Here is a 21,024-nt window from a genome sequence, read left to right as displayed (position 1 = left end):
AAGGAATATAAGGGGTAAGGTAGTTGTGTGGGTTTAGATGTACATCACTGCCTCTGTGATTAATTGTTCTCATCTTTTCAACCCATTTCCCAGAGTGATAGTAACCTTTCATGTTTAGAACAGTAACTCATCTTCAAAAACTTACTCTGAGTCCAGTGTTTGTTTTTTTATTGAGCCAGGAGTGTTATACACTAAAACAGAAGTAAAACTCACAAGATAACATTTGTTTACAAAATATCCATGTTGTTCCAGTCATTGTTACATATGTAAATATATATACACTTTAACTTAGCCATTTCAGTCTATAACTGATAGTTATGCATCTGTGTTAGATAATGATGTGATTTTATAAAGTAAACTACTGTCACCCTTCACGTTTATACCATAACAATCTCGTGAACAGATACCCACACATTCTACTATAAAATTGCATGCGAGCAGAGTATTGGTTACATATCCAATGTCAGCCCATTCAGTAATGAATATACACTTCGGTAAAACAAATTCTACATACTCTGCCCTAAATTAATAACATACACAGTAAACTTGGCAACACCGTTCAATATGTAACTGTCACCATCGTCCTTGAACAAATCCTACAATGTGATTCATAGCCATGTTACAGATATGTTCTAATTTAAGCTTTAAATATAGGCTCAGAAAGACGTGTAAAGGTACCAAAAATGATAGTTCGGAATTGTGTAATGTTACAGGATAGCTGCAAGGGCAGTAGGAAAGTGTATTTTTACAGATACAAAAATTACATATATAGAATTACACTCTTAATGTATTTTTCAGTAACTGTTGCGTTAAATTACTAAAGTTAATCCAGGTTCTAAAACTTCTAAAATATGTCAGCTATCTTTTTTCCAAAATTGCAAATCTTTCCGATCAGCCTGGATATTTTAAGCAAGTGTGATCGATATCACTTATATCGTAATGGAATGCAATAGAAATAAGGCTCCAAGCAAACAAAACATAATAATTGATCCATCATATTTATCAAATTATTTTCCTGTTCAGCTAAATGCTTGATAATGACCTATACGTTACCAAGTCACAGCAATTGACATGCAGGAAAAATCAAAGTACCCTTGTGGGAACCTTCTATTACACCCTCAAGCTTATCCCACTGAAAGATTATTCATAACAAACAAGCAATAAGTATAACATACAAGCATATATACTGTATAAGTATAACAAACAAGTCAGATTAGATTGTTTTATACATTGATATGGTTTGATTTACACACCCGGTGATGATAGTTTAGAAAGCATTTAGGGATGTTATCAAAATATCAGACTCTAAATAAGGCATTGCCCTCCCCCTCACCCCCCCCCCAACAACAACCTGATACCCCCACCCATCATCTCAAACTCCAAATTAATATTACGTATATTTGCTTTGATCTTCAGTAGAACAAGACATATTTCATAGACGTTGTACTTACAGTAGTATTACACATTGATTTCTTATTAGAAATGTTCAGGAAAGATGATTAAACTGATTTCATATGACTCATATTGTTTTTAACTTTATAAGCTGACGACGGATGACAAGCAGAGGATATGTAGATTTAATCTCATCATTTACAAAAGTAGTTGTTACCAATCTCAAAGATTTTATAGTTATACAAAAGTACAACTTTTTTGACATCTCTTGCCAGCATATCTCAAAATGAAGAAAAACACTTATAATTATTTGATTCTGTATATCTGATTATAAATTCAAATTGGCATTCTTATTTATTAATGAAAAGTTCAATAGCTACTGTAGTGAAAAGCAACATTTTATTATCATTTTTCTTTTAACATGTAAAGAACCCTAAAAAAAAAAAAAAAAGTTTTCTAAAATGATTATTTCCATCTGCATATAAGAAAAAGGAAGAACTCTGGATAAAAAAAGGCCAATTACAGAGCCCAGCTATCTGACTAATCTAATTTAAATTTAATGAAGTTCAATTTTAAAATGATGATTTTGTAGTAGAATATGCATTACTAAAACTTGACATGATTAGTACACTCAATATATTCTAAATATCACATTTAAGAGTCAATAATTAAAGTTTACAATACATGATCAAAGTTTCATTCCAAAAGATTTGAGATACAAATAAAACAACAAACTTTAAAAGCATAAAACCAAGGCACCCACCAGTGACTTGGAGGTACTATGTCAGATAAACCCTTAGCCGAAGATAAAACTTCAATATCAATATCTTACCAACTATATTTCAGCAATAAAACAGCCCTGAATGAATTGCATGTAATACATCAATTTTTAAAAAAGGCAATTAAAAAAAAAAAATGCTTTCTATGAAACTGAGACTTTAAACAGTAGTTTCACAGATAAGGGGTGAGTGAAATACAGTAAATGGTAAAACAGGTCTGAAGACATGCTGACAGTACATTTACTATGTGCTATGCTGGTCAAGGGAAAAGTCAAAGATTAGGTTGGGCTGGGTGGGGGGAAGGTGGGGGCTGAGTGGGGGCAGTATTGAGATGGACTGTGTCATTCTACAATCATATGTAACAGCACTAAACATTAATTATATGGGGCACTAAATTGTCATTGCATAAATGTGGTATGTCTACAGATTTCGTATGACCTTATCTTGATCTTCTCAGAAAGCAGCCTTGTGTATCTCTGCTACTTTAGCCAGCATAGCTGTATGGCTTGCAAATAACGAAATCTTAGAACTAATTCTCTGCCACCTGACTCCTTGGGCATCATCACCTGCCTAAAAGACAACAAAAAAGGGAAAAAACCCAATAAATACAAGGGAAATGAAATACTACCAGTAATATATATACATCATTTAGTTTTAAAAACATACGATAAATGCTTTGCCAATTCCAAAGTCTGTTAGGAATAAGGTGAGGGAGTAATGCAGCTAAGAGGACTGGAATAAGGGGGAGGGGGGGTTGTATTGATATGAGTGTCCTATAAAACAATAAAAAAATTACCTAATGGATGAATAGATAGTGAAGATCTATACATACCTGCAATAAATCCTCCAGCTGTGCAAAGACTGAGCCGTCATCATCGTGGAAGTTCATAGCCACTGTTTCCATCCATGCATTGTCAGTATTACGAGGGTCATCCACATATCCCTTGTAAACCTGAATTATTTCAGAAAAACATATGAATAATTGCCTTAACATGAATTGCTTCTATATCCCACACAACCTGAATTATCACTTGGTAACATATGCCCCCAGCTGCCCCCCCCCCCAGTGCCTCTCTCTGTCTTTCTCCTTTCATAGCAAAGATTCTTGACATAGGCAATAGTTTAGTCTCTGATGGAGCAACAACCACAGGAACATTCTGGTAAGATAGTTTGCACAATAGGAGATGAAACAAACCCCTGTGTAGAATATTGTTATGTAGAGAAGATTCGTCATTCTCTTTGTTTGATTTCTCCGCCAGTGTCACAGACTGAGACAAGTGAAAAGATGGTGACTCTTTAGTACTATTGTAGATGGATGTGAAGGCCAGAGGGTTGTGCTCCCTCAATTCTAGGTTTCTGATATAGGTGGTTTTAACAAAATATACTGTCCATATGTGGGCTGTACCTTTGGACTTTGCATGTTGAGAAAGCCAGTTAGAACCTGTTGGAAGAGAACATTCTCCAATGATCAACCGACAGTGGCGTACTCACCTCGGTACCGTGCTTGAGCAATTCTTTCACTTTGGCTTGAAGTTCCATCCTCTCTTCTTCAGTCTTGTCCAGTTCTCCGAGAGCTTCTTCGCTGAACTCTCTTAATAGTGTTTGGCTCACTTGGTGACCTGGCTCTACCATACCCTAAAAGAAAACAGAAAAATAAATGTCCTACCATTCAACACAGTCGGTATAATAAAAGATTCAAACACACTGGCAGTTATGAGACTGCAATACAGGTTCAGATATTACTTAGCAACCTTTTGGCTCATGTAGTGTTTTTTGTAGTCTTGTGTCAGTTATCAAGTATAAACAGGATTATGTTGAAGCTGTGCACAGAGACAAGGGTGTAGAGAACTATGATACAAACCATGACTTTAATTGTACCACTATATTCATTCAATTTCTTGTATTTCATAGATGTACTGTACCACTATATTTTATCCACTTTTGAGTATTTCAAAGTTGTAACTTTATTTATGCACTTTTGTGTATTTTAAAGTTGTACCCCTATATTTATCCAAGTTTGTGTATTTCAAAGTTGTACCACTATATTTATCCACTTTTGTGTATTTTACAGTTGTACCACTTATTTATCCACCTTTGTGTTAGTTTACAGATGTACCTGTATATTTATCCACATTTGTGTATTTTACAGATGTACCACTACATTTATCCAAGTTTGTGTATTTCAAAGTTGTACCACTATTTTTATGCACTTTTGTGTCTATAACAGTTGTACCACTATATTTATGCACTTTTGTGTCTTTCAAAGTTGTACAACTATATTGATGCACTTTTGTGTATTTCAAAGTTGTACCACTATATTTATCCAATTTCGTGTATTTCAAAGTTGTACCACTATATTTATCCACTTTTGTGTATTTTAAAGATGTACCACTATATTTATTCACTTTTGTGTCTATAACAGTTGTACCACTATATTTATCCACTTTTGTGTATTTCAAAGTTGTACCACTATATTTATCCACTTTTGTGTATTTTAAAGATGTACCCCTATATGTATTCACTTTTGTGTCTATAACAGTTGTACCACTATATTTATGGACTTTTGTGTCTTTCAAAGTTGTACCACTATATTTATGCACTTTTGTGTATTTCAAAGTTGTACCACTATATTTATGCAATTTCGTGTATTTCAAAGTTGTACCACTATATTTATCCACTTTTGTGTATTTTAAAGATGTACCCCTATATGTATTCACTTTTGTGTCTATAACAGTTGTACCACTATATTTATGCACTTTTGTGTATTTCAAAGTTGTACCACTATATTTATGCACTTTTGTGTATTTAACAGTTGTACTACTATATTTATCCACTTTTATGTATTTCAAAGTTGTACCACTATATTTATCCACTTTTGTGTATTTTAAAGATGTACCCCTATATGTATTCACTTTTGTGTCTATAACAGTTGTACCACTATATTTATGCACTTTTGTGTATTTTAAAGATGTACCCCTATATGTATTCACTTTTGTGTCTATAACAGTTGTACCACTATATTTATGCACTTTTGTGTATTTTACAGGTCTATGTTGCACATAGGGGAAACACGGCTGACAAGAGCTAGAGGGAACTAAGTTTGAAAAAAACCCATTTAGGAATGCTTTTAGTATGTTTATTCTCTTCACGTTTTATATCGTAGGCAAGGTTTATGATATTAATGATATATTCATATGCTAAACCGGTGTTGAAATCCAGCTAAGCATACTTAGGTAAGTGTAACATTTACACATTTTGTGGTATTTTTGCCCCATTATCACTTACCCCTGGTATGGCCCATTGTTGATTATCTCTCCTTTGTATAGCAATGAATTCCAAGACCGGCTTACCGTCTTCCTTCATTACTTCACCATTTCTGTCTCTCTTCCATCTGCAAGAAAAAGGATGGACAGAACCAAAAAACAATCAGAAGGTTGCAAAAATAATGAATATTTGAAAAAGATCAAGAAATTCTTGGGCTAGAAATGAATTCATTCGGTGACCTAATGTTGAATGAATACATTTGTCGTGTTCTGTGCTCCCTCCCTACCAGAGCTGATAACTATCTTGATTAGTGCTGACTGCTTTTCACAGGTAATCCTAGAATCTTGTCGAGATGAATAGCAGCACAAGGCAGACAATACGATGAAGAATTAAAATCACCGAATAGAAAACAACATGACTGCAACTTAATCTGATTATCTAAGGATCTACGGATTAACGACAGAATTGTTCCCATTATGACCCGAGTTTTGACATCATTGTACAACAAATGAGTTGTCAGAAGAAAGCTTGCACGATGACTCTCAGACCTGACCAATAAAACAATAAGACGAGACAGCAGGCTGACAAACAATACCATTAGGGTAAAGCTTTATGATCAGGTAGTAGTATTTCATCAATTCATACGAGCTTACCTTGTTACGATAGGATCAGCAGCGTGGTTTGGTCCAAATCTTCCTAAAGTACCACGCCCAATAACACCAGTCCTCCCTTTTGGATTACTTTAATATCAAAAGAGTGTAATTATTATAGTATAAGTATTTTGGAGAAATCAATTTTCACAAATTTAAATGAAGAGGGGAGGAGGGGAAGAGAGAGGAGAGACAAGGCTACCAACAAGTGACTTCTGTCACCTTTGACCAAAACCATGCTGGATGTCACCATCACACTCTTTTTCAAATGCAAATGTTCAAAACTTCAGATATCTTCTTTCTTTTTTGGTATGATGTTGGACTAATCAAGATAATTAACTTCATCATGATCAGATTCCATAATAGTCCTGGACATTTATCAACATTTCCCTCCCCAAAACAAGTAGCATTTTGTGTTTAACATTTGAATCATTTTTACAAATATGATGGTGATGACAATAAAGCACAAATTACTTACTGTAAGCTTTCACAAATTTATAAATATTCTCAAAATGCTAGGTGGTATCTTTTGAAATTTGCCCTGTTAAAAGTGATTGAGCTTTTATTAAAGTATCATACTTACATTGGTAAGCCATCATGAACCTCGTAGGTCCCCATGTAACTTTTCCTGTTATATTTGCATACAGTATCCTCCTGATTGAACAGCAAGACTGGCCGCTGTGCCTTGCTGAGGGCGAGGAGATCTATGTCTGCCCAATGCGGCTTGGCTAAGACAGAACTATGGGTGAAGCTGATAGGCTTGTAGTCTGGGAAGCTCACCTGTAATAAGTAAAGCAGTGTTAAGCCTATTAACCTAGATACCCATTCAACCATTCAATCACTAATATCAGATATTATGATTATAAACAAAGTTATATAATGTAATAAACATAAAGAGAAATGAGGAGGAAATCTCTGACGATGGTCAAAGTATTAATTTATATTCATATCAAACCTAGCAACTTTTCTTTTTCTATTCTGATGTCAGATTATATTGGTATTGTTTTGTAGTTGCCATGTTTGGTTCTTAAATGCTATTATTCAGACTGTTGTGATGAATAGTTCAATCATAGTACTTGACCTTACACAAGGAACCGATTCCCTTGGCTGTTGTATTCATGCCACACAAATTATTATAGAAATGTTTGCTCACACTTCATACCCTTCCCCAGGAAGCTGATTAGGCACCCAATCACTACCCAACTATCACTCGAATCTTTGTACATGCAACCCTGATCAGAACCAATAATTGAGTGAGAGTCAATGACAACACGTATAAATAACCATCTACAAACAGTGAACATTATTATACATGGTGTGAACCTTATATACATCTTAGTCCTGTGCTCTGTATGCTTTGTGAAAAGATTTAATTCCACACTGTATACACCGACATGAACAGTACAATATGGCACACCCTATGTCAAGTATGAATATAATTATTGCTATGCAATGGTGGCCTGTTTGTCATTAATACTGACCAAATAGACATAGTCAGGTGACTTAGGATAGAGCAAATCAGATATATATTAAAAAAATTCAACAAAATGTCCATGACAAATTGTTTGTATGAAATATTCGATCCAGGGTCATTCAGAAGTAGGAAATCATTTTGAAATTGGACAAAGGATTTCACAGTTTATGTCTGTTCATCCTGGAGTCACCTTTTGAATGAAAGTTTCTATTACAGGTACAAGTTTACAACTCACCGACCATGGTACTTTACTGACTATCACATAGAACCTGGTTTCTATAACAGGTATGAGTTTAGAACGCACCGACCATGGTACTTTACTGACTATCACATGGAACCTGGTTTCTATTACAGGTACAAGTTTACAACTCACCGACCATGGTACTTTACTGAATATCACATGGAACCTGGTTTCTATAACAGGTACAAGTTTACAACTCACCGACCAAGGTACTTTAGGGATTATCACATGGAACCTGGTTTCTATTACAGGTACAAGTTTACAACTCACCAACCATGGTACTTTACTGATTATCACATAGAACTCGGTTTCTATTACAGGTACAAGTTTACAACTCACCGGCCATGGTACTTTACTGATTATCACATGGAACCTGGTTTCTATTACAGGTACAAGTTTACAACTCACCGACCATGGTACTTTACTGAATATTCCATGGAACCTGGTTTCTATAACAGGTACAAGTTTACAACTCACCGACCAAGGTACTTTATTGACTATCACATAGAACCTGGTTTCTATTACAGGTACAAGTTTACAACTCACCGACCATGGTACTTTACTGATTATCACATGGAACCTTCTGATAGCTGTACCAGGGTATGGGCTAGTTCGTGACTTCACGTGAATCGCGATTCCTAACTCTTCGATGGTCGTCGGTACTTCATCATCTTCATCATCTGTTCCCTCTGAGACGTAATCTTCGAGATCAGCTGTGGGGCAAACAAGTACCACATCTAAGTATTTGCATAATGGTGGAATAATTGCCATTGAATACATAACACTCATTAATACTCCACATCAGCTGGGACACTAGTATTTTTGAGGAGGTTCGTACCTAAGACTCAAATTTGCTGATACTATTTGAAGCATACGTTTCTTGTCAAACGGCAACTTAAACTATGCAATTTTCGGAGAGGACTAAATAATCGGCAGGCAAGCCTCTGCAAGCCTTTCATGCACACCGAAGGACATAAGCACAATGAATGAGATCAGTGTTACACCTTCTCAAGAACATCTGAGAAACTTTGGGGAACAGCTGTTCTGTCCAGTAATAATCCATCGGAAACTGACCAGTCAGACGGCTCACACATATTATCCTGTATTTCCAGGAGTGAATATATGATTATTCATGAGCAACTCACCATCTCTTGGTTTAATTTGCTTAAGCTGTGGTAGACCTTCTTTAGGGCTCAGCTTGTTTTCAGAGAGTGATGATATAATCCAGTCTATGGCTTTGTTTGTTCTCTCCAGCTACAATGGAACAGGTTGAAGAAATACATGAACACTATTGTGAATACGTTACACACATATCCACATGTGACGAGTGTGGTAAACCAACGAGTCTAGTGACCTGCATAGTAAGGAAGCAGGTCACTTTGCCCAACAACCATTTCGCCAACTGCCATTTCGCCCAACCAGCCTGGTCATTTCGCCCAACCAGCCTGGTCATTTCGCCCAACCAGCCTTGTTAATTCGCCCAACCAGCCTGGTCATTTCGCCCAACCTTGATTAAATATTATACTTCAAAATGAAACGTTCGGGAATTGTTAACGTTACGAGATACGAATCCGAAACTTGAGGATGGATCAGTGTTTTAGGGGTTAGGTTTGATAGTAAACGTTCGAATATTAAGGAATATTAAGGAAACTTAGAAGTCCTTTACTTTGTATAACTTTAGTAAGGAAACGTTCGGGAATTGTTAACGTTGCTTCCATTGTATGCGTAACCGCCTAAAGTAGTGTAATACTACAACCCAAAATAAATCAAATTGAACTAGTGAAATAGAAACGGTGATATTATTCCACACCGATTCCCCTTTGTTTGTATCATAATATAACTTCCATTGTATGCGTAACCGCCTAAAGTAGTGTAATCCTTCCATTATACCCGAAATAACTGCTCAGACTCCGATCGATATAGAGCGGACCTCATTTATTTACTTACCACGAAGTAACATAACCCAAAATAAATCAAATTGACCTAGTGAAATAGAAAAAGTAATATTATTCTGACTGAATATTAGTAAAAAAAAGGTTGGGCGAAATGACCAGGCTGGTTGGGCGAAATGGCAGTTGGGCAAAATGGTTATTGGGCGAAGTGACCAGAAAGCCATAGTAAAAACAACACTTCTATGATATCATCTACATAAACCCAAGGCTGTCCAGGTAATGTGTCACTTTATTTTATTTTCTACTAACTAATCTTTTACTCAGAAAGATTTCATACATCCAAATGGCAACAAATATTCAGTAACAAATATCTGTGTAAAGCAGTGTGTCATATGACTATATTCTTTATATATGTATTCTTTCTTTAGTTTACTGAAGGGGTTGCAGAGGCATGAATGACTTACCTGGTCTTCTATTCTGGCTAACCTGTCATCCACAGCCTTCCCTCCAAGCGCACCTACTCCTCCTCCTTTACCTCCCGTCTCTGAATCTCCAATCATCTTATCAACCACCATCAGAATTTTCTGTACCCTAAATACAATATAAATGTTATAAAATTATTCTTAATCCCAGTTATCATGGACTCAGTTTGATACCCCCTAGTCCCCAACTTACAGATACTTTGAATCAGAGACACAACATTGCAAACAGTACCGGTAACGGCCATGGCTGGTTATGGGTGCACCATCTGAATACTCATGCCACACTGTAGAGCACAGGTGAGCAAAGTGTGCCTCACCAGCCACATGGGAACCCATCCCAAATTTTCTTTGATCCAAGAAGACATTCCAAACCCTATCAAGGCCTCTAAAACTATATAGTATTCAAGCATTTTTTTTAATCCAACCGTAAACCAACTGAAATGATATCTCATTAGATGAATAAGAAGATGAAACATTAGGGACTTCGTATAAGACCTACTTCTGATAGGGTATGTCCACCAATACACAGGAAGCACTTACTGATCTTTTAGTGCCCAATTAATGTCATATTACTTTCCATTGCAGCCCATAGAATGGATGCACATGTTTTACTGTAACACCTAAGATCAATTTTGCAACATCCGCCCACCACCCCCCCTCCCCCCGGAGAAACAACAGACATCATGTAATGGTCTCATCTGCTACATTTTCATAACAAGGCAAGCTGATGTTAGCTACAGCTTTGAACTCCCCAAAGTGATGAACTAACCTGTCACCAGTCACTTTCAACTTCTCATCGATGTTTTCTTGGCGCTTTTGGTTCTCCTTGGTGATAAAATTGTCGGCGTTAATTCCCTCCCAGAGGACAAATTGTTTCACCTCTGCTGGAGGAAGATGTTGCTCTAGAAAACACAAAAGATAAGAAAAACGTAAAGATTATATAAAAAAAAGTCAAAATTCCACAACATGCAGCCCACATTTCAATTTAAGCTTAAATTCCTTAGTTTTTGTACAGGGCATCTAATTTATAAATCATTGCCAATGGAATTACAGGCGCTAACTTTGTCAAACTCACTCAATTTGCCAGATGACCAGATAGGACAGCAGCGACAACATTTCTTGATGCAAAACCGGATGAAGAAGTACACATGTGAGATTATTATCAGAGGCGGTGGAATGGGAGGACGTCCAAAGAACTCATTGATGACTTCATATCGCTGAAACTTCCAAAATTCATCTGTGTTGTCTTGCACATTGGAGAAGGTGTAACTGTAAACAGACAAAGCAGTTAAATATTGACCGAAGAAATCAAGTACAGAGATTTGTAAAAATTTGGTTTCAAATCAAAAGGTGAACTTAATCAATTCCGGGATGGAATTCAGGAGCAGTCCCCTGCTAATTCCAAACACCATCGTGCAATATTTTACTGGATCATCTGTGAATGATGTTACATCACAGAGAGACGATGGCGATGGCAAAACTTATTTCAGAGTCAGGAGCAGTGAACTGCTCATTATATACATAAGATACCAGACTAAATAATACCATAAGAAGTGAGATACTCATTACATCAGATGTCAGGAGAAGTAAACTGCTCATTATATACATCAGATACCAGACTGAATAAGACCATAAAATGTGAAATTCTCATTACATCAGATGTCAGAAGCAGTGAACTGATCATAATATAATAATCAGATACCAGACTGAATATTACCATAAGAAGTGAACTACTCATTACATCAGATGTCAGGAGCAGTGAACTGACTGCTCATTATATACATCAGATACCAGACTGAATAATACCATAAAGAGTGAAATACTCATTACATCAGATGTCAGGAGCAGTGAACTGCTCATTATATAATAATCAGATACCAGATTGAAAAACACCATAAGAAGTGAACTACTCATTACATCAGATGTCAGGAGAATGAACTGCTCATTATATATATCAGATACCAGACTGAATAATACCAGAAGAAGTGAAATACTCATTACATCAGATGTCAGGAGCGGTGAACTGCTCATTATATACATCAGATTACCAGACTGAATAAGACCATAAAAAAGTGAAATTCTCGTTACATCAGATGTCAGGAGCAGTGAACTGCTCATAATATAATAATCAGATACCAGACTGAATAATACCATAAGAGTGAACTACTCATTACATCAGATTTCAGGAGCAGTGAACTGCTCATTATATACATCAGATACCATACTGAATAATACCATAAGAAGTGAGATACTCATTACATCAGATGTCAGGAGCAGTGAACTGCTCATAATATAATAATCAGATACCAGACAGAATAATACCATAAGAGTGAACTACTCATTACATCAGATTTCAGGAGCAGTGAACTGCTCATTATATACATCAGATACCATACTGAATAATACCATAAAGAAGTGAGATACTCATTACATCAGATGTCAGGAGCAGTAAACTGCTCATTATATACATCAGATACCAGACTGAATAATCATGTAAAAAGTGAATTAATCATTACATCAGATATCAGGATACCAGTAAAATCAATCAATCAAGAAGTTGTTAAAATGCTTTAAAGAATAGATAAACCTGAAGCTGCCTTTTAATAATGAATGACATAAGTATGTGTTGTCCGGTAATGCAGTGCTTACCTGAACATAGCGATGAGGAGATTCAAGAGCAGGACGTTACTCAGCATCATGTAAATACATAGTAGGAGGATGCCCATCCATGAATGTTCTGGACACTGTGTTGCCAGACCTAAGTCTATGAGAGTGGTGTTATCTGAACAACCGTCCCCTATGCAAAGAACATGCAGAGAGAATCAGATTACCTGTTATGTCTTCATACACACTTTAAGTTTGTTGTACATTACATTTCCATATATATGTAAAATTTCAGTTTGCATCTGGGAGTTTTTAAATTTTAGTAAAAAAAACATGACTGCTACCAAGACAAGCTAAAGATATCCTGTGTCAATCCCTGAATGAAAATATTAATAGCTAACAAGCTGGCCATATTTCTATATTCACGATGGAGGTATTTCTATATTCACGCTGGAAGTATTTCTATATTCACGCTGGAGGTAATTTCTATATTCACGCTGGAGGTAATTTCTATATTCACACTGGCCATATTTCTATAGTCACACTGGAGGTACATCTATAGTCCTATAGTCAGATCTTGCATATTTGCTTCAAGACTATCTGAAATAGCTCATGGCAAACTTTATCTCTTTAGTTTAATTATTTTGTACTTTCGCATACTATTGAAACCAACAAATACCCAAATGAAAAGTAATTCTTGGATTTTTTTTTTTTTTTTTAAATTTAAAGTGCAGAAGACCATTTACCTCACTATATTCAGACACTTCCTTACAAGACAATGGACAATAATAACACATGAACACATTCTCCAGCCATAGAGTCCATTATCATTATGTTGCCACTTTGTGTAACCACTCACAGGGAAATACATTTGCATGGGATTGGGAACTAAACGAGAACCAGTCCATGACAGAAAACAGTCGCAGTGTGTGCTTGTCAGTCATTCGGTGTGCTGAGTTCAGTCATAAGGCTATGGTTCACCCCGGTCAAGTTGATTAGGGTCTGGTAAAGTCCGGTCAGCCCATCTTAACTCACCTTCGATGTTTTCTAAGAACAGTTCACCGTACATCTGAAAGTAAGCATGGTAAAATATCCCTGTGAAGAGCTTTCTGGGATCGGTTTCATTGGGAAACAAGATTGCCTGAGATGCGACCCCGTATCCGATGAGAAAGACAGCCAGGATACAGACAAAGAAGAGTAAATCTACCATCTGAAATGCAAGGAAGAACACAAAAACATTATCACCAGGTAGTGTGTCTCATGTCAAACATTCTCTGACATTGGACTCTGATATGAAATCAAGGTATTATAATGTGGCATGTTTTAAAGCTTCCAGAGTACACAATGAGCTAATTCATTGCACGTAGAGAAGACAATACATCAAGTGATGAGCTTCTGGTACTAGAAAAGGAGAATTGAAATGCCTGGTAATAATTGCATGAGCACATGTACCCAATAACATAGGGGATAAACCGAAAAATATTATTACCTGGTCCAAGCCATTACTTACCAGTCCAGAAATTCGCAAAAAGCACTACAGAGTTTTACATTTTCAATTTACTTGAAATAATCAAAGGGAGGAAAAATTCATGTTTATTCTTCCAAAATTTCATGATTTGGTGTTATTCACTTCTCTTTTCATGTGCTAAAGTGGATAAGTTGTTGAAAATTTGTTAATTTTCAAGTCCAAAAAAGTTATGATCAACAGGGTTCCTTGACCTGGTGTGCACTGTAATGTATAGCCTAAGCAATCTCTCTGCATTGCATGCATGCTTTCAATCCAAGAAAACTTGACCTTTGTACTCTTGGCAACACAGAATCTCATACAAAGTAGACAACCCACGTGTGGAATTTGATGGAACAATCCCACAAAAGTTGAACAGAACCTTTTCTATACTTGAAGGATAAGCACCATGTGATTGGTCAATAATTACTTAATGGACATCACCATTCATTTAACAATAAAGGTCGACGGATGTAGTTTCTATGGTCTTTTCAACTACTCTATAAATAACTGGGACCTCCTGAAGTGCTAGCCTTAGTGCACAGCAATCAAAGAACAGGTAGGATAGGCCTAGCACAAGTATGATAAGGAGTGCCCTATAATCCCTGTAACATTCTTTACTGAAAAACCTTTGGTTGCAAAATACACTTTTAATTATGTCCCATTCTTAAGTATAGTCATTCTGTGCAAATATCCTCCAACAAATCCCTTAAGAAATGCTTTATTCGTTCAAAGCACATTTTCACCAGTAATTCGTTCAATGGGTCATTGCACTGTTAGGCTTGAAAGGCTGTAGAATTGTACGGTTGCAAGTTACAAAACTTTCATAGATCACAAAACAAATCATTGGGGGAAACATCTCACATGTGTTGATTTCGAAAAAAAAAAAACAATATTAGGATATAAGTATTAAATATAAATATGAAAGGGTTGCTTTATGAATCATCTGACAGGTTAAACGGACAGTTATCTACAGTCCCCTATATACTGTACATAACTGACAGCCTACATAGCCTATACATAGAAACATTAGACTGATGTATGCCATTAGTATAAGCCTAGTTGGGTCAAATGCGTATAAACGAACGGGTACCCGTGGCACTGACCATAATTAGCAAACAGGTACTCCAGATCAAATGTTTGGACCATTCCCAACACTACCTTGTAAATTAACTTTATGGCAGCTTGCAAATACTTTGACCATCACACTAAGGTATTTCTGACTATAATTATGACAAATTTAATAACTGTTGATGTTCTCCAAAAATTATAAGAAACACAAATGCACAAGATGAGTGATTATCACAGAGGAAATGACGAGACTAGCAACCATTCCGCCTTGGTATACACTCCAACGTACCAAATCTTACAGAATGTTTTCAACTTTAAAACAAAACTTACCATTCTTGCAATCATGATGAGCTTCGGTCCTAGGTTTTTACTGACTGAAAAGCTCTGTAGCAATCTCATATAGAACACCATGAGATCAAGGGCTAGCACAATGCGGGCAGCCTGGAAGGTACCTGGGAAGAAACGTAGTCCCAGGCCGATTCCAAAGAGAAGTAGGGTAGCCACGTCCACCATGTTCCAAAAATCTGATATCCAATGGTACAATCTGTGCTTCCAGCTGTTACTTTCACCATGGGCAACCTAAAGAGATAAGAGTCCAGACTATCAATAGCGGATATCGACACAGGGATTCATTGCGAAAGATTCGGGGGTCGTTTTTTTTCACGTCTTAGGAATGTCTAAAGATGTATGAGTCAAAAATGGTCTAAAATATAGTTCAACAGAGACCATTTTCTCTTACAATTAATAAGTAAATAATAACATTCAAGCCAAACTTGCATGCCTTGATAGGAGATCCTTGCGTTGCTCATTGTTCCAGACAATTTGTGCAAAGTTTAATTTCAAGGTAGGTGCTTCCTGCAGAGACTGTAGCTAAAAGTTACTCCGTGTATGAGGTCAACAACGGAATGTTTGCAAAACGGTTGACAGTCATTTGAACTTACGTAATATTACTAAACTTGATGCTATGATTTCTGAAGCTAACTATGAACATCTTCATAAACCATAACAATAAGTAAATAAATTAAAGACTTTGTGAGTCTACCTTTGATTAGACCAGTGTCTTACATGGGAGCAGCAAACTCTTTTTACTTGGTACATGAAGTTTCACAACAAATTCTGGATTGATAGTTACATCCTGATGGATCAATCAATTTGACTAAAGGCATACTCAAAGAACATTTTTAGTGACATCTGCTGAATAACCTAATCAAGTGCCAGACAAAGTGGCAGTAGCAGCAGCAGTAGTATTAGCAGTGGGATGATCAACAGAAGGGACTGTTTAGAAATGCCTCATTTGTTTATTACCACAAAGTGGCACATATTGTTCCCAAGTTCTCTCCTTAAGATCGAGGACTGAATGGAAGTAATTTTAAGCAGCTGTTTTCACTTTTCAGTGGTAATCAGGGAAGAACAAGCACTGCTTAAGGTATATTACATTATTATTATAACTCCTCCATGTAAAGGGTTGTGACGCAGTAAACATATTACAAAACAAGCTAGTGTGACTGTACCTGTCTGAACTCCTCCATGTATAGGGTTGCCACCCAGGCAATCAGTAACCATTCCTGCCACTTCACTGTTTGATTGAAGTCTGTAAGTATGATGTAACTATACAGGCACAGGAAGGCAAAATATGCCAACTGGAGGAATAAATAATACTAAAACAGATTAAGGCCTAAATAAAGTTTAAATGGTTGGTTGTTAAAGTTCAAAATATGTCATGTTTATTTAGGCAGGAGTGAGATGTAAAATGTTCTCACACTTTTTTTCAAATAAAATTCCACCTGTTTCTGTCAAGCTTAACTGATGAAATGTCCACATAAACAGTACCTACAACAAATATGCTGAATATTGTCTATATTGCAGACTACACTCAGAAAGACCCAGCTAGTGGTTTGATTGGACAGTATAACAGCTAACTGCCTCTTTTCAGTACTCCTGATAATTGTGAGTATGTTACATACAACCTGCATTGCAGGCCTTGCATGTTATAAATATGCCTTTCAAATTACAAATCTTGTATAGCTGGTAATGGAACACATAACCATGGTTTTCTTATCCATAACATGTTATTCCTTTTCTTCTTCTTTTTGCCCAAGTTTAACTTTAAAATGCCGATCTCATATGTGGAATTATTAACAATCAATCAGGCTTTGTTTCATCTGCAACTTTTCCAAAATTTAGTGACTACAATTGCACTTCACATGATGCAACAGATGTTCACATTGAATTTCATTGATGGATGTTCAGAAAAGTATATGGACTGACCAATTAAAGGATGTCAAAACAAAAGAGAAAAACAGTGGACACATGTTGTTTATAAGGACTGATTAAAGGACAGACGAAAATGTTCTTTGATTTCAATATCAGTGCAAAAGTATCAAATGTGTGTACTGACCGTATTAAACCTGAATTTGATGACAGGTGCGTTGTAGAAGAGCTTAATCCTCTGCCGCCATGTGAGCCTTTGACCACTGTCTCTGATGTCAACATCAGCAGTGTCCATATAGTGGTCACTACTAGGTGGTATTACCCTGCAAGATTATATATAGATAAGGGAGAGTGAGGCTTTGACCACTGTCTCTGATGTCAACATCAGCAGTGTCCATATAGTGGTCACTACTAGGTGGTATTACCCTGCAAGATTATATATAGATAAGGGAGAGTGAGGCTTTGACCACTGTCCCTGATGTTAACATCAGCAGTGTCCATATAGTGGTCACTACTAGGTTGTATTACCCTGCAAGATTATATATAGATAAGGTAGAGTGAGGCTTTGACCACTGTCCCTGATGTTAACATCAGCAGTGTCCATATAGTGGTCACTACTAGGTTGTATTACCCTGCAAGATTATATATAGATAAACCATCAGCAATCAGCATACCAAATGGATATTTCATACATGAAAACATATAGCATGCAGCCCTAGTATTCTCCTTGATGAGAAAGTCCACGCAAACACTCAATTAGAGATGGATCTTTAAGTTGATCTATGGATCTGAAGGCTTGCAGCAGATATTAGTCTAGACTTTCAAGTAACATAGATACTTAGATACAATAATTTAGGACACTATTATTTCAATGACAAAATATACAAGAAATAGTAAACTTCACTTCCAACAAGTTGGCCCTGTGTGGTCATATGTATACATAAAACATTGACAATCAAATTGTTAAAACCTTGCACTCTTAATATGATAAAATGTTTTTCGTTTTCTAATTAGTTCTGTTTATAATAATGCTCATACTTCATAACAACAAAGTTGCTGCTATAAATATTCACCTACTATTGCATATTCATAAGTATGTGAATCCCAATATATCATATTGTGTTTAGAAATTAATATTTTTATTTAATAAGTATGGTTCAGTTCCATTGTACTTACTCCTCCTCTTGGTTTCCCTGTAGGCCTGCTTCAACTTTGTCAACGCTGACCATTTCCAGGTTCTCTGCATGTTGTTCCCCTTCAGGCTGGTAACGATTCCCTCCCTGTAACATGCAAAGAGTTCATTTCAATGATAGCAGTCAATGGTACATATTTTATATGAGCATGAAGTCACATGTAACTCTTAAGTTTCAAGCACTGAGGTCATAAACACTGAAGTCCACTGAGACACTGATTTAATAATAGATTTAGTGAGGCTTGTTGTTCCTCACTGGAATGTGTGTAAAAAGCAAAATGGGTCAGTCTATAGTAAAAAGGGGTCAGTCCATTATGTTACATTTCAGTAAGTTCGCTAATAAAGAGTCTTTTAGCACACAATCCAAATAGAGCAGTTGTGGTCACTTAGAATTCCCAAACTGCACGCATGTTATATTCTAGTCTAAGTCTTTAATGATATTGAACTCTTAGAACACAGGCCAGTTAGATGGCTGGATTTTGTTGATTAGTGTAGTCTTGCATTCTGCTAATACTGTACATACATTCAAGTTCCTAGCTCTATTATATGTAGTAAGAAGGAATGCCGTTTGTGGAACAGTTAAGTGTCTTTTTGTTACAGCTCTGCTTCAGACTATTGTTAAGTTAATCAGGTTTTATTGTTGTTAGTGTGTTTCCTTTAGGAATCTTGTTTCTGAATAAATGTACTGTACAGTAATTTCCTCAGTTTCTGTTATACTCTTATAGAAAGAAAAAGTTGTGTGCAGCAACAGGGTGTAATAGCCTCAGTTGTCTCATGCGTATTCTCTAGTTATCTATAACAGATTTTACCAAGGGAAAAGGATGGAGTATTTTTCTCTCCCTTGAAGTTTTCCAGATTGGTACTTTCCATCAAACAGAAGCATATGTTTGTGAGTTTACATAGTCTCCTTCACATTACTAACTTCAACATTCAAGTTAGGTGAGAGAAAGGAACAAGTTACCTTTTTCTTTTAAATAATTACTACAGAGGTAATAATATGAAGAAATTCAATTACAGCAGTCTTGATCAGAATTAATAATGGCACACATGTTATGTCAGACAATTCTTTAAATGATGACTAACCTATCAGAAAAGACCAGATAGTGAGAGGGATTATAATAGTAAAGGGAGAAGGATGGACCACGTGGAAGGGGAGGGGTAGGGGGAGAGGGAAGGGGAGGGGAGGGAGGAGATATAGGAGAGGGGGAGGAGGAGGAGGAGTAAGTAGAGGAGGAGGAGTAAGTAGAGGAGGAGTAAGTAGAGGAGGAGTAAGTAGAGGAGGAGTAAGTAGAGGAGGAGGTAGAGGAGGAGGTAGAGGAGGAGGAGGTAGAGGAGGAGGTAGAGGAGGAGGGGAGGAGGGGAGGAGGAGGTGGAGGAGGAGGAGGAGGAGGAGGAGGAGGAGGAGGAGGAGGAGGAGGAGGAGGAGGAGGAGGAGGAGGAGGAGGAGGAGGAGGAGGAGGAGGAGGAGTAAGTAAAGAAAGAGGATGAGATTCCTGTATACTTACATCTATTGTGCCATTTACAGCTGTAACTTGATGATGGCTTTTCTCTGGTCTTGATCTTTCATCTTCCCTAAACCAAACCGTAAGATTGACTGCTGGTGGACAGAACATGCACAGCCACAGCTATTCCAAAAGAACAATAAAATATATCTTATCAATGACTCAGTTTTGTGTTGTCCCCGATGTTGTAACACATTTAGAAGATTACAGATAGATATCCTCAGTGGGACACTAAAGACGCACTGAAGCTAACAATGCAATAGTGTCCAATACAGTCACTTAATATTTGCATGAATTCGATAGAATAATATAGGAAACTGCGCAGAACAGCTTACTCTTAGATATTATCTTTCACACAAAAAAATATCTATATATATAGTTTTTGGTTAAAACTAACAAAGCTTGATCCAATTTGAAGCATCCTTGATGAGTTTTAAGTAGTAAATAAAGCAATGTCTTGAGTTCAGAAAGTTCTTGTTGCCTTCCATCAGTAGACTAACAGCTACATTCCAAACAATCAAGTAACTGTTGAAAGCTTTAAGCAGTCAAATGATGAGAACTCAAAATCGGATTTATTTATTATTTGCTCAATGTAACCCTCACGATGGGACAAGTCAAGGAGATTAACTAGATCAGTTGCAAACTCATTTGGTATGTTTGGTAAAAATATAAACCAAACGTAAAGTAAAGTGATACTTATAATCAGCTATGGAAACCATAAACTTAGGATATATTGTTTATATCGTACATTTAAGACCTACTAATG

General features: G+C 36.5%; 1 protein-coding gene across 8 annotated transcripts in view; it reads right to left on the bottom strand.

Moving 5' to 3' along the window:
- Window positions 1-222: 222 nt before the first annotated feature.
- Window positions 223-21,024, bottom strand: part of LOC139966116 (transient receptor potential cation channel subfamily M member-like 2) — a 58,779-nt gene continuing 37,977 nt past the window's right edge. For 7 of the 8 annotated variants that reach the window (XM_071968824.1, XM_071968829.1, XM_071968828.1 and 4 more), the window contains 18 exons: window positions 20,262-20,381; window positions 18,741-18,844; window positions 17,752-17,887; window positions 16,865-16,993; window positions 15,684-15,932; window positions 13,814-13,988; window positions 12,824-12,971; window positions 11,250-11,443; window positions 10,944-11,076; window positions 10,157-10,283; window positions 8,946-9,054; window positions 8,347-8,513; window positions 6,669-6,865; window positions 6,089-6,175; window positions 5,457-5,562; window positions 3,663-3,806; window positions 3,004-3,123; window positions 223-2,741 (listed from right to left, as the gene is read on the bottom strand). In XM_071968824.1, the coding sequence (XP_071824925.1) occupies window positions 2,625-2,741; window positions 3,004-3,123; window positions 3,663-3,806; window positions 5,457-5,562; window positions 6,089-6,175; window positions 6,669-6,865; window positions 8,347-8,513; window positions 8,946-9,054; window positions 10,157-10,283; window positions 10,944-11,076; window positions 11,250-11,443; window positions 12,824-12,971; window positions 13,814-13,988; window positions 15,684-15,932; window positions 16,865-16,993; window positions 17,752-17,887; window positions 18,741-18,844; window positions 20,262-20,381 (2,562 nt within the window). In that variant the 3' untranslated portion in view covers window positions 223-2,624. Of the gene's footprint in view, window positions 2,742-3,003; window positions 3,124-3,662; window positions 3,807-5,456; window positions 5,563-6,088; window positions 6,176-6,668; window positions 6,866-7,863; window positions 7,898-8,346; window positions 8,514-8,945; window positions 9,055-10,156; window positions 10,284-10,943; window positions 11,077-11,249; window positions 11,444-12,823; window positions 12,972-13,813; window positions 13,989-15,683; window positions 15,933-16,864; window positions 16,994-17,751; window positions 17,888-18,740; window positions 18,845-20,261; window positions 20,382-21,024 lie in introns of all 8 variants that reach the window. The other variant, XM_071968822.1, reaches the window with a different exon arrangement.

Source organism: Apostichopus japonicus, chromosome 4 (assembly GCF_037975245.1).
Source record: "Apostichopus japonicus isolate 1M-3 chromosome 4, ASM3797524v1, whole genome shotgun sequence".
NCBI classification, from domain to species: domain Eukaryota; kingdom Metazoa; phylum Echinodermata; class Holothuroidea; order Aspidochirotida; family Stichopodidae; genus Apostichopus; species Apostichopus japonicus.
The sequence above is the reverse complement of the archived record's forward strand: the minus strand, read 5'-3'. Positions and strand labels throughout refer to the sequence as shown.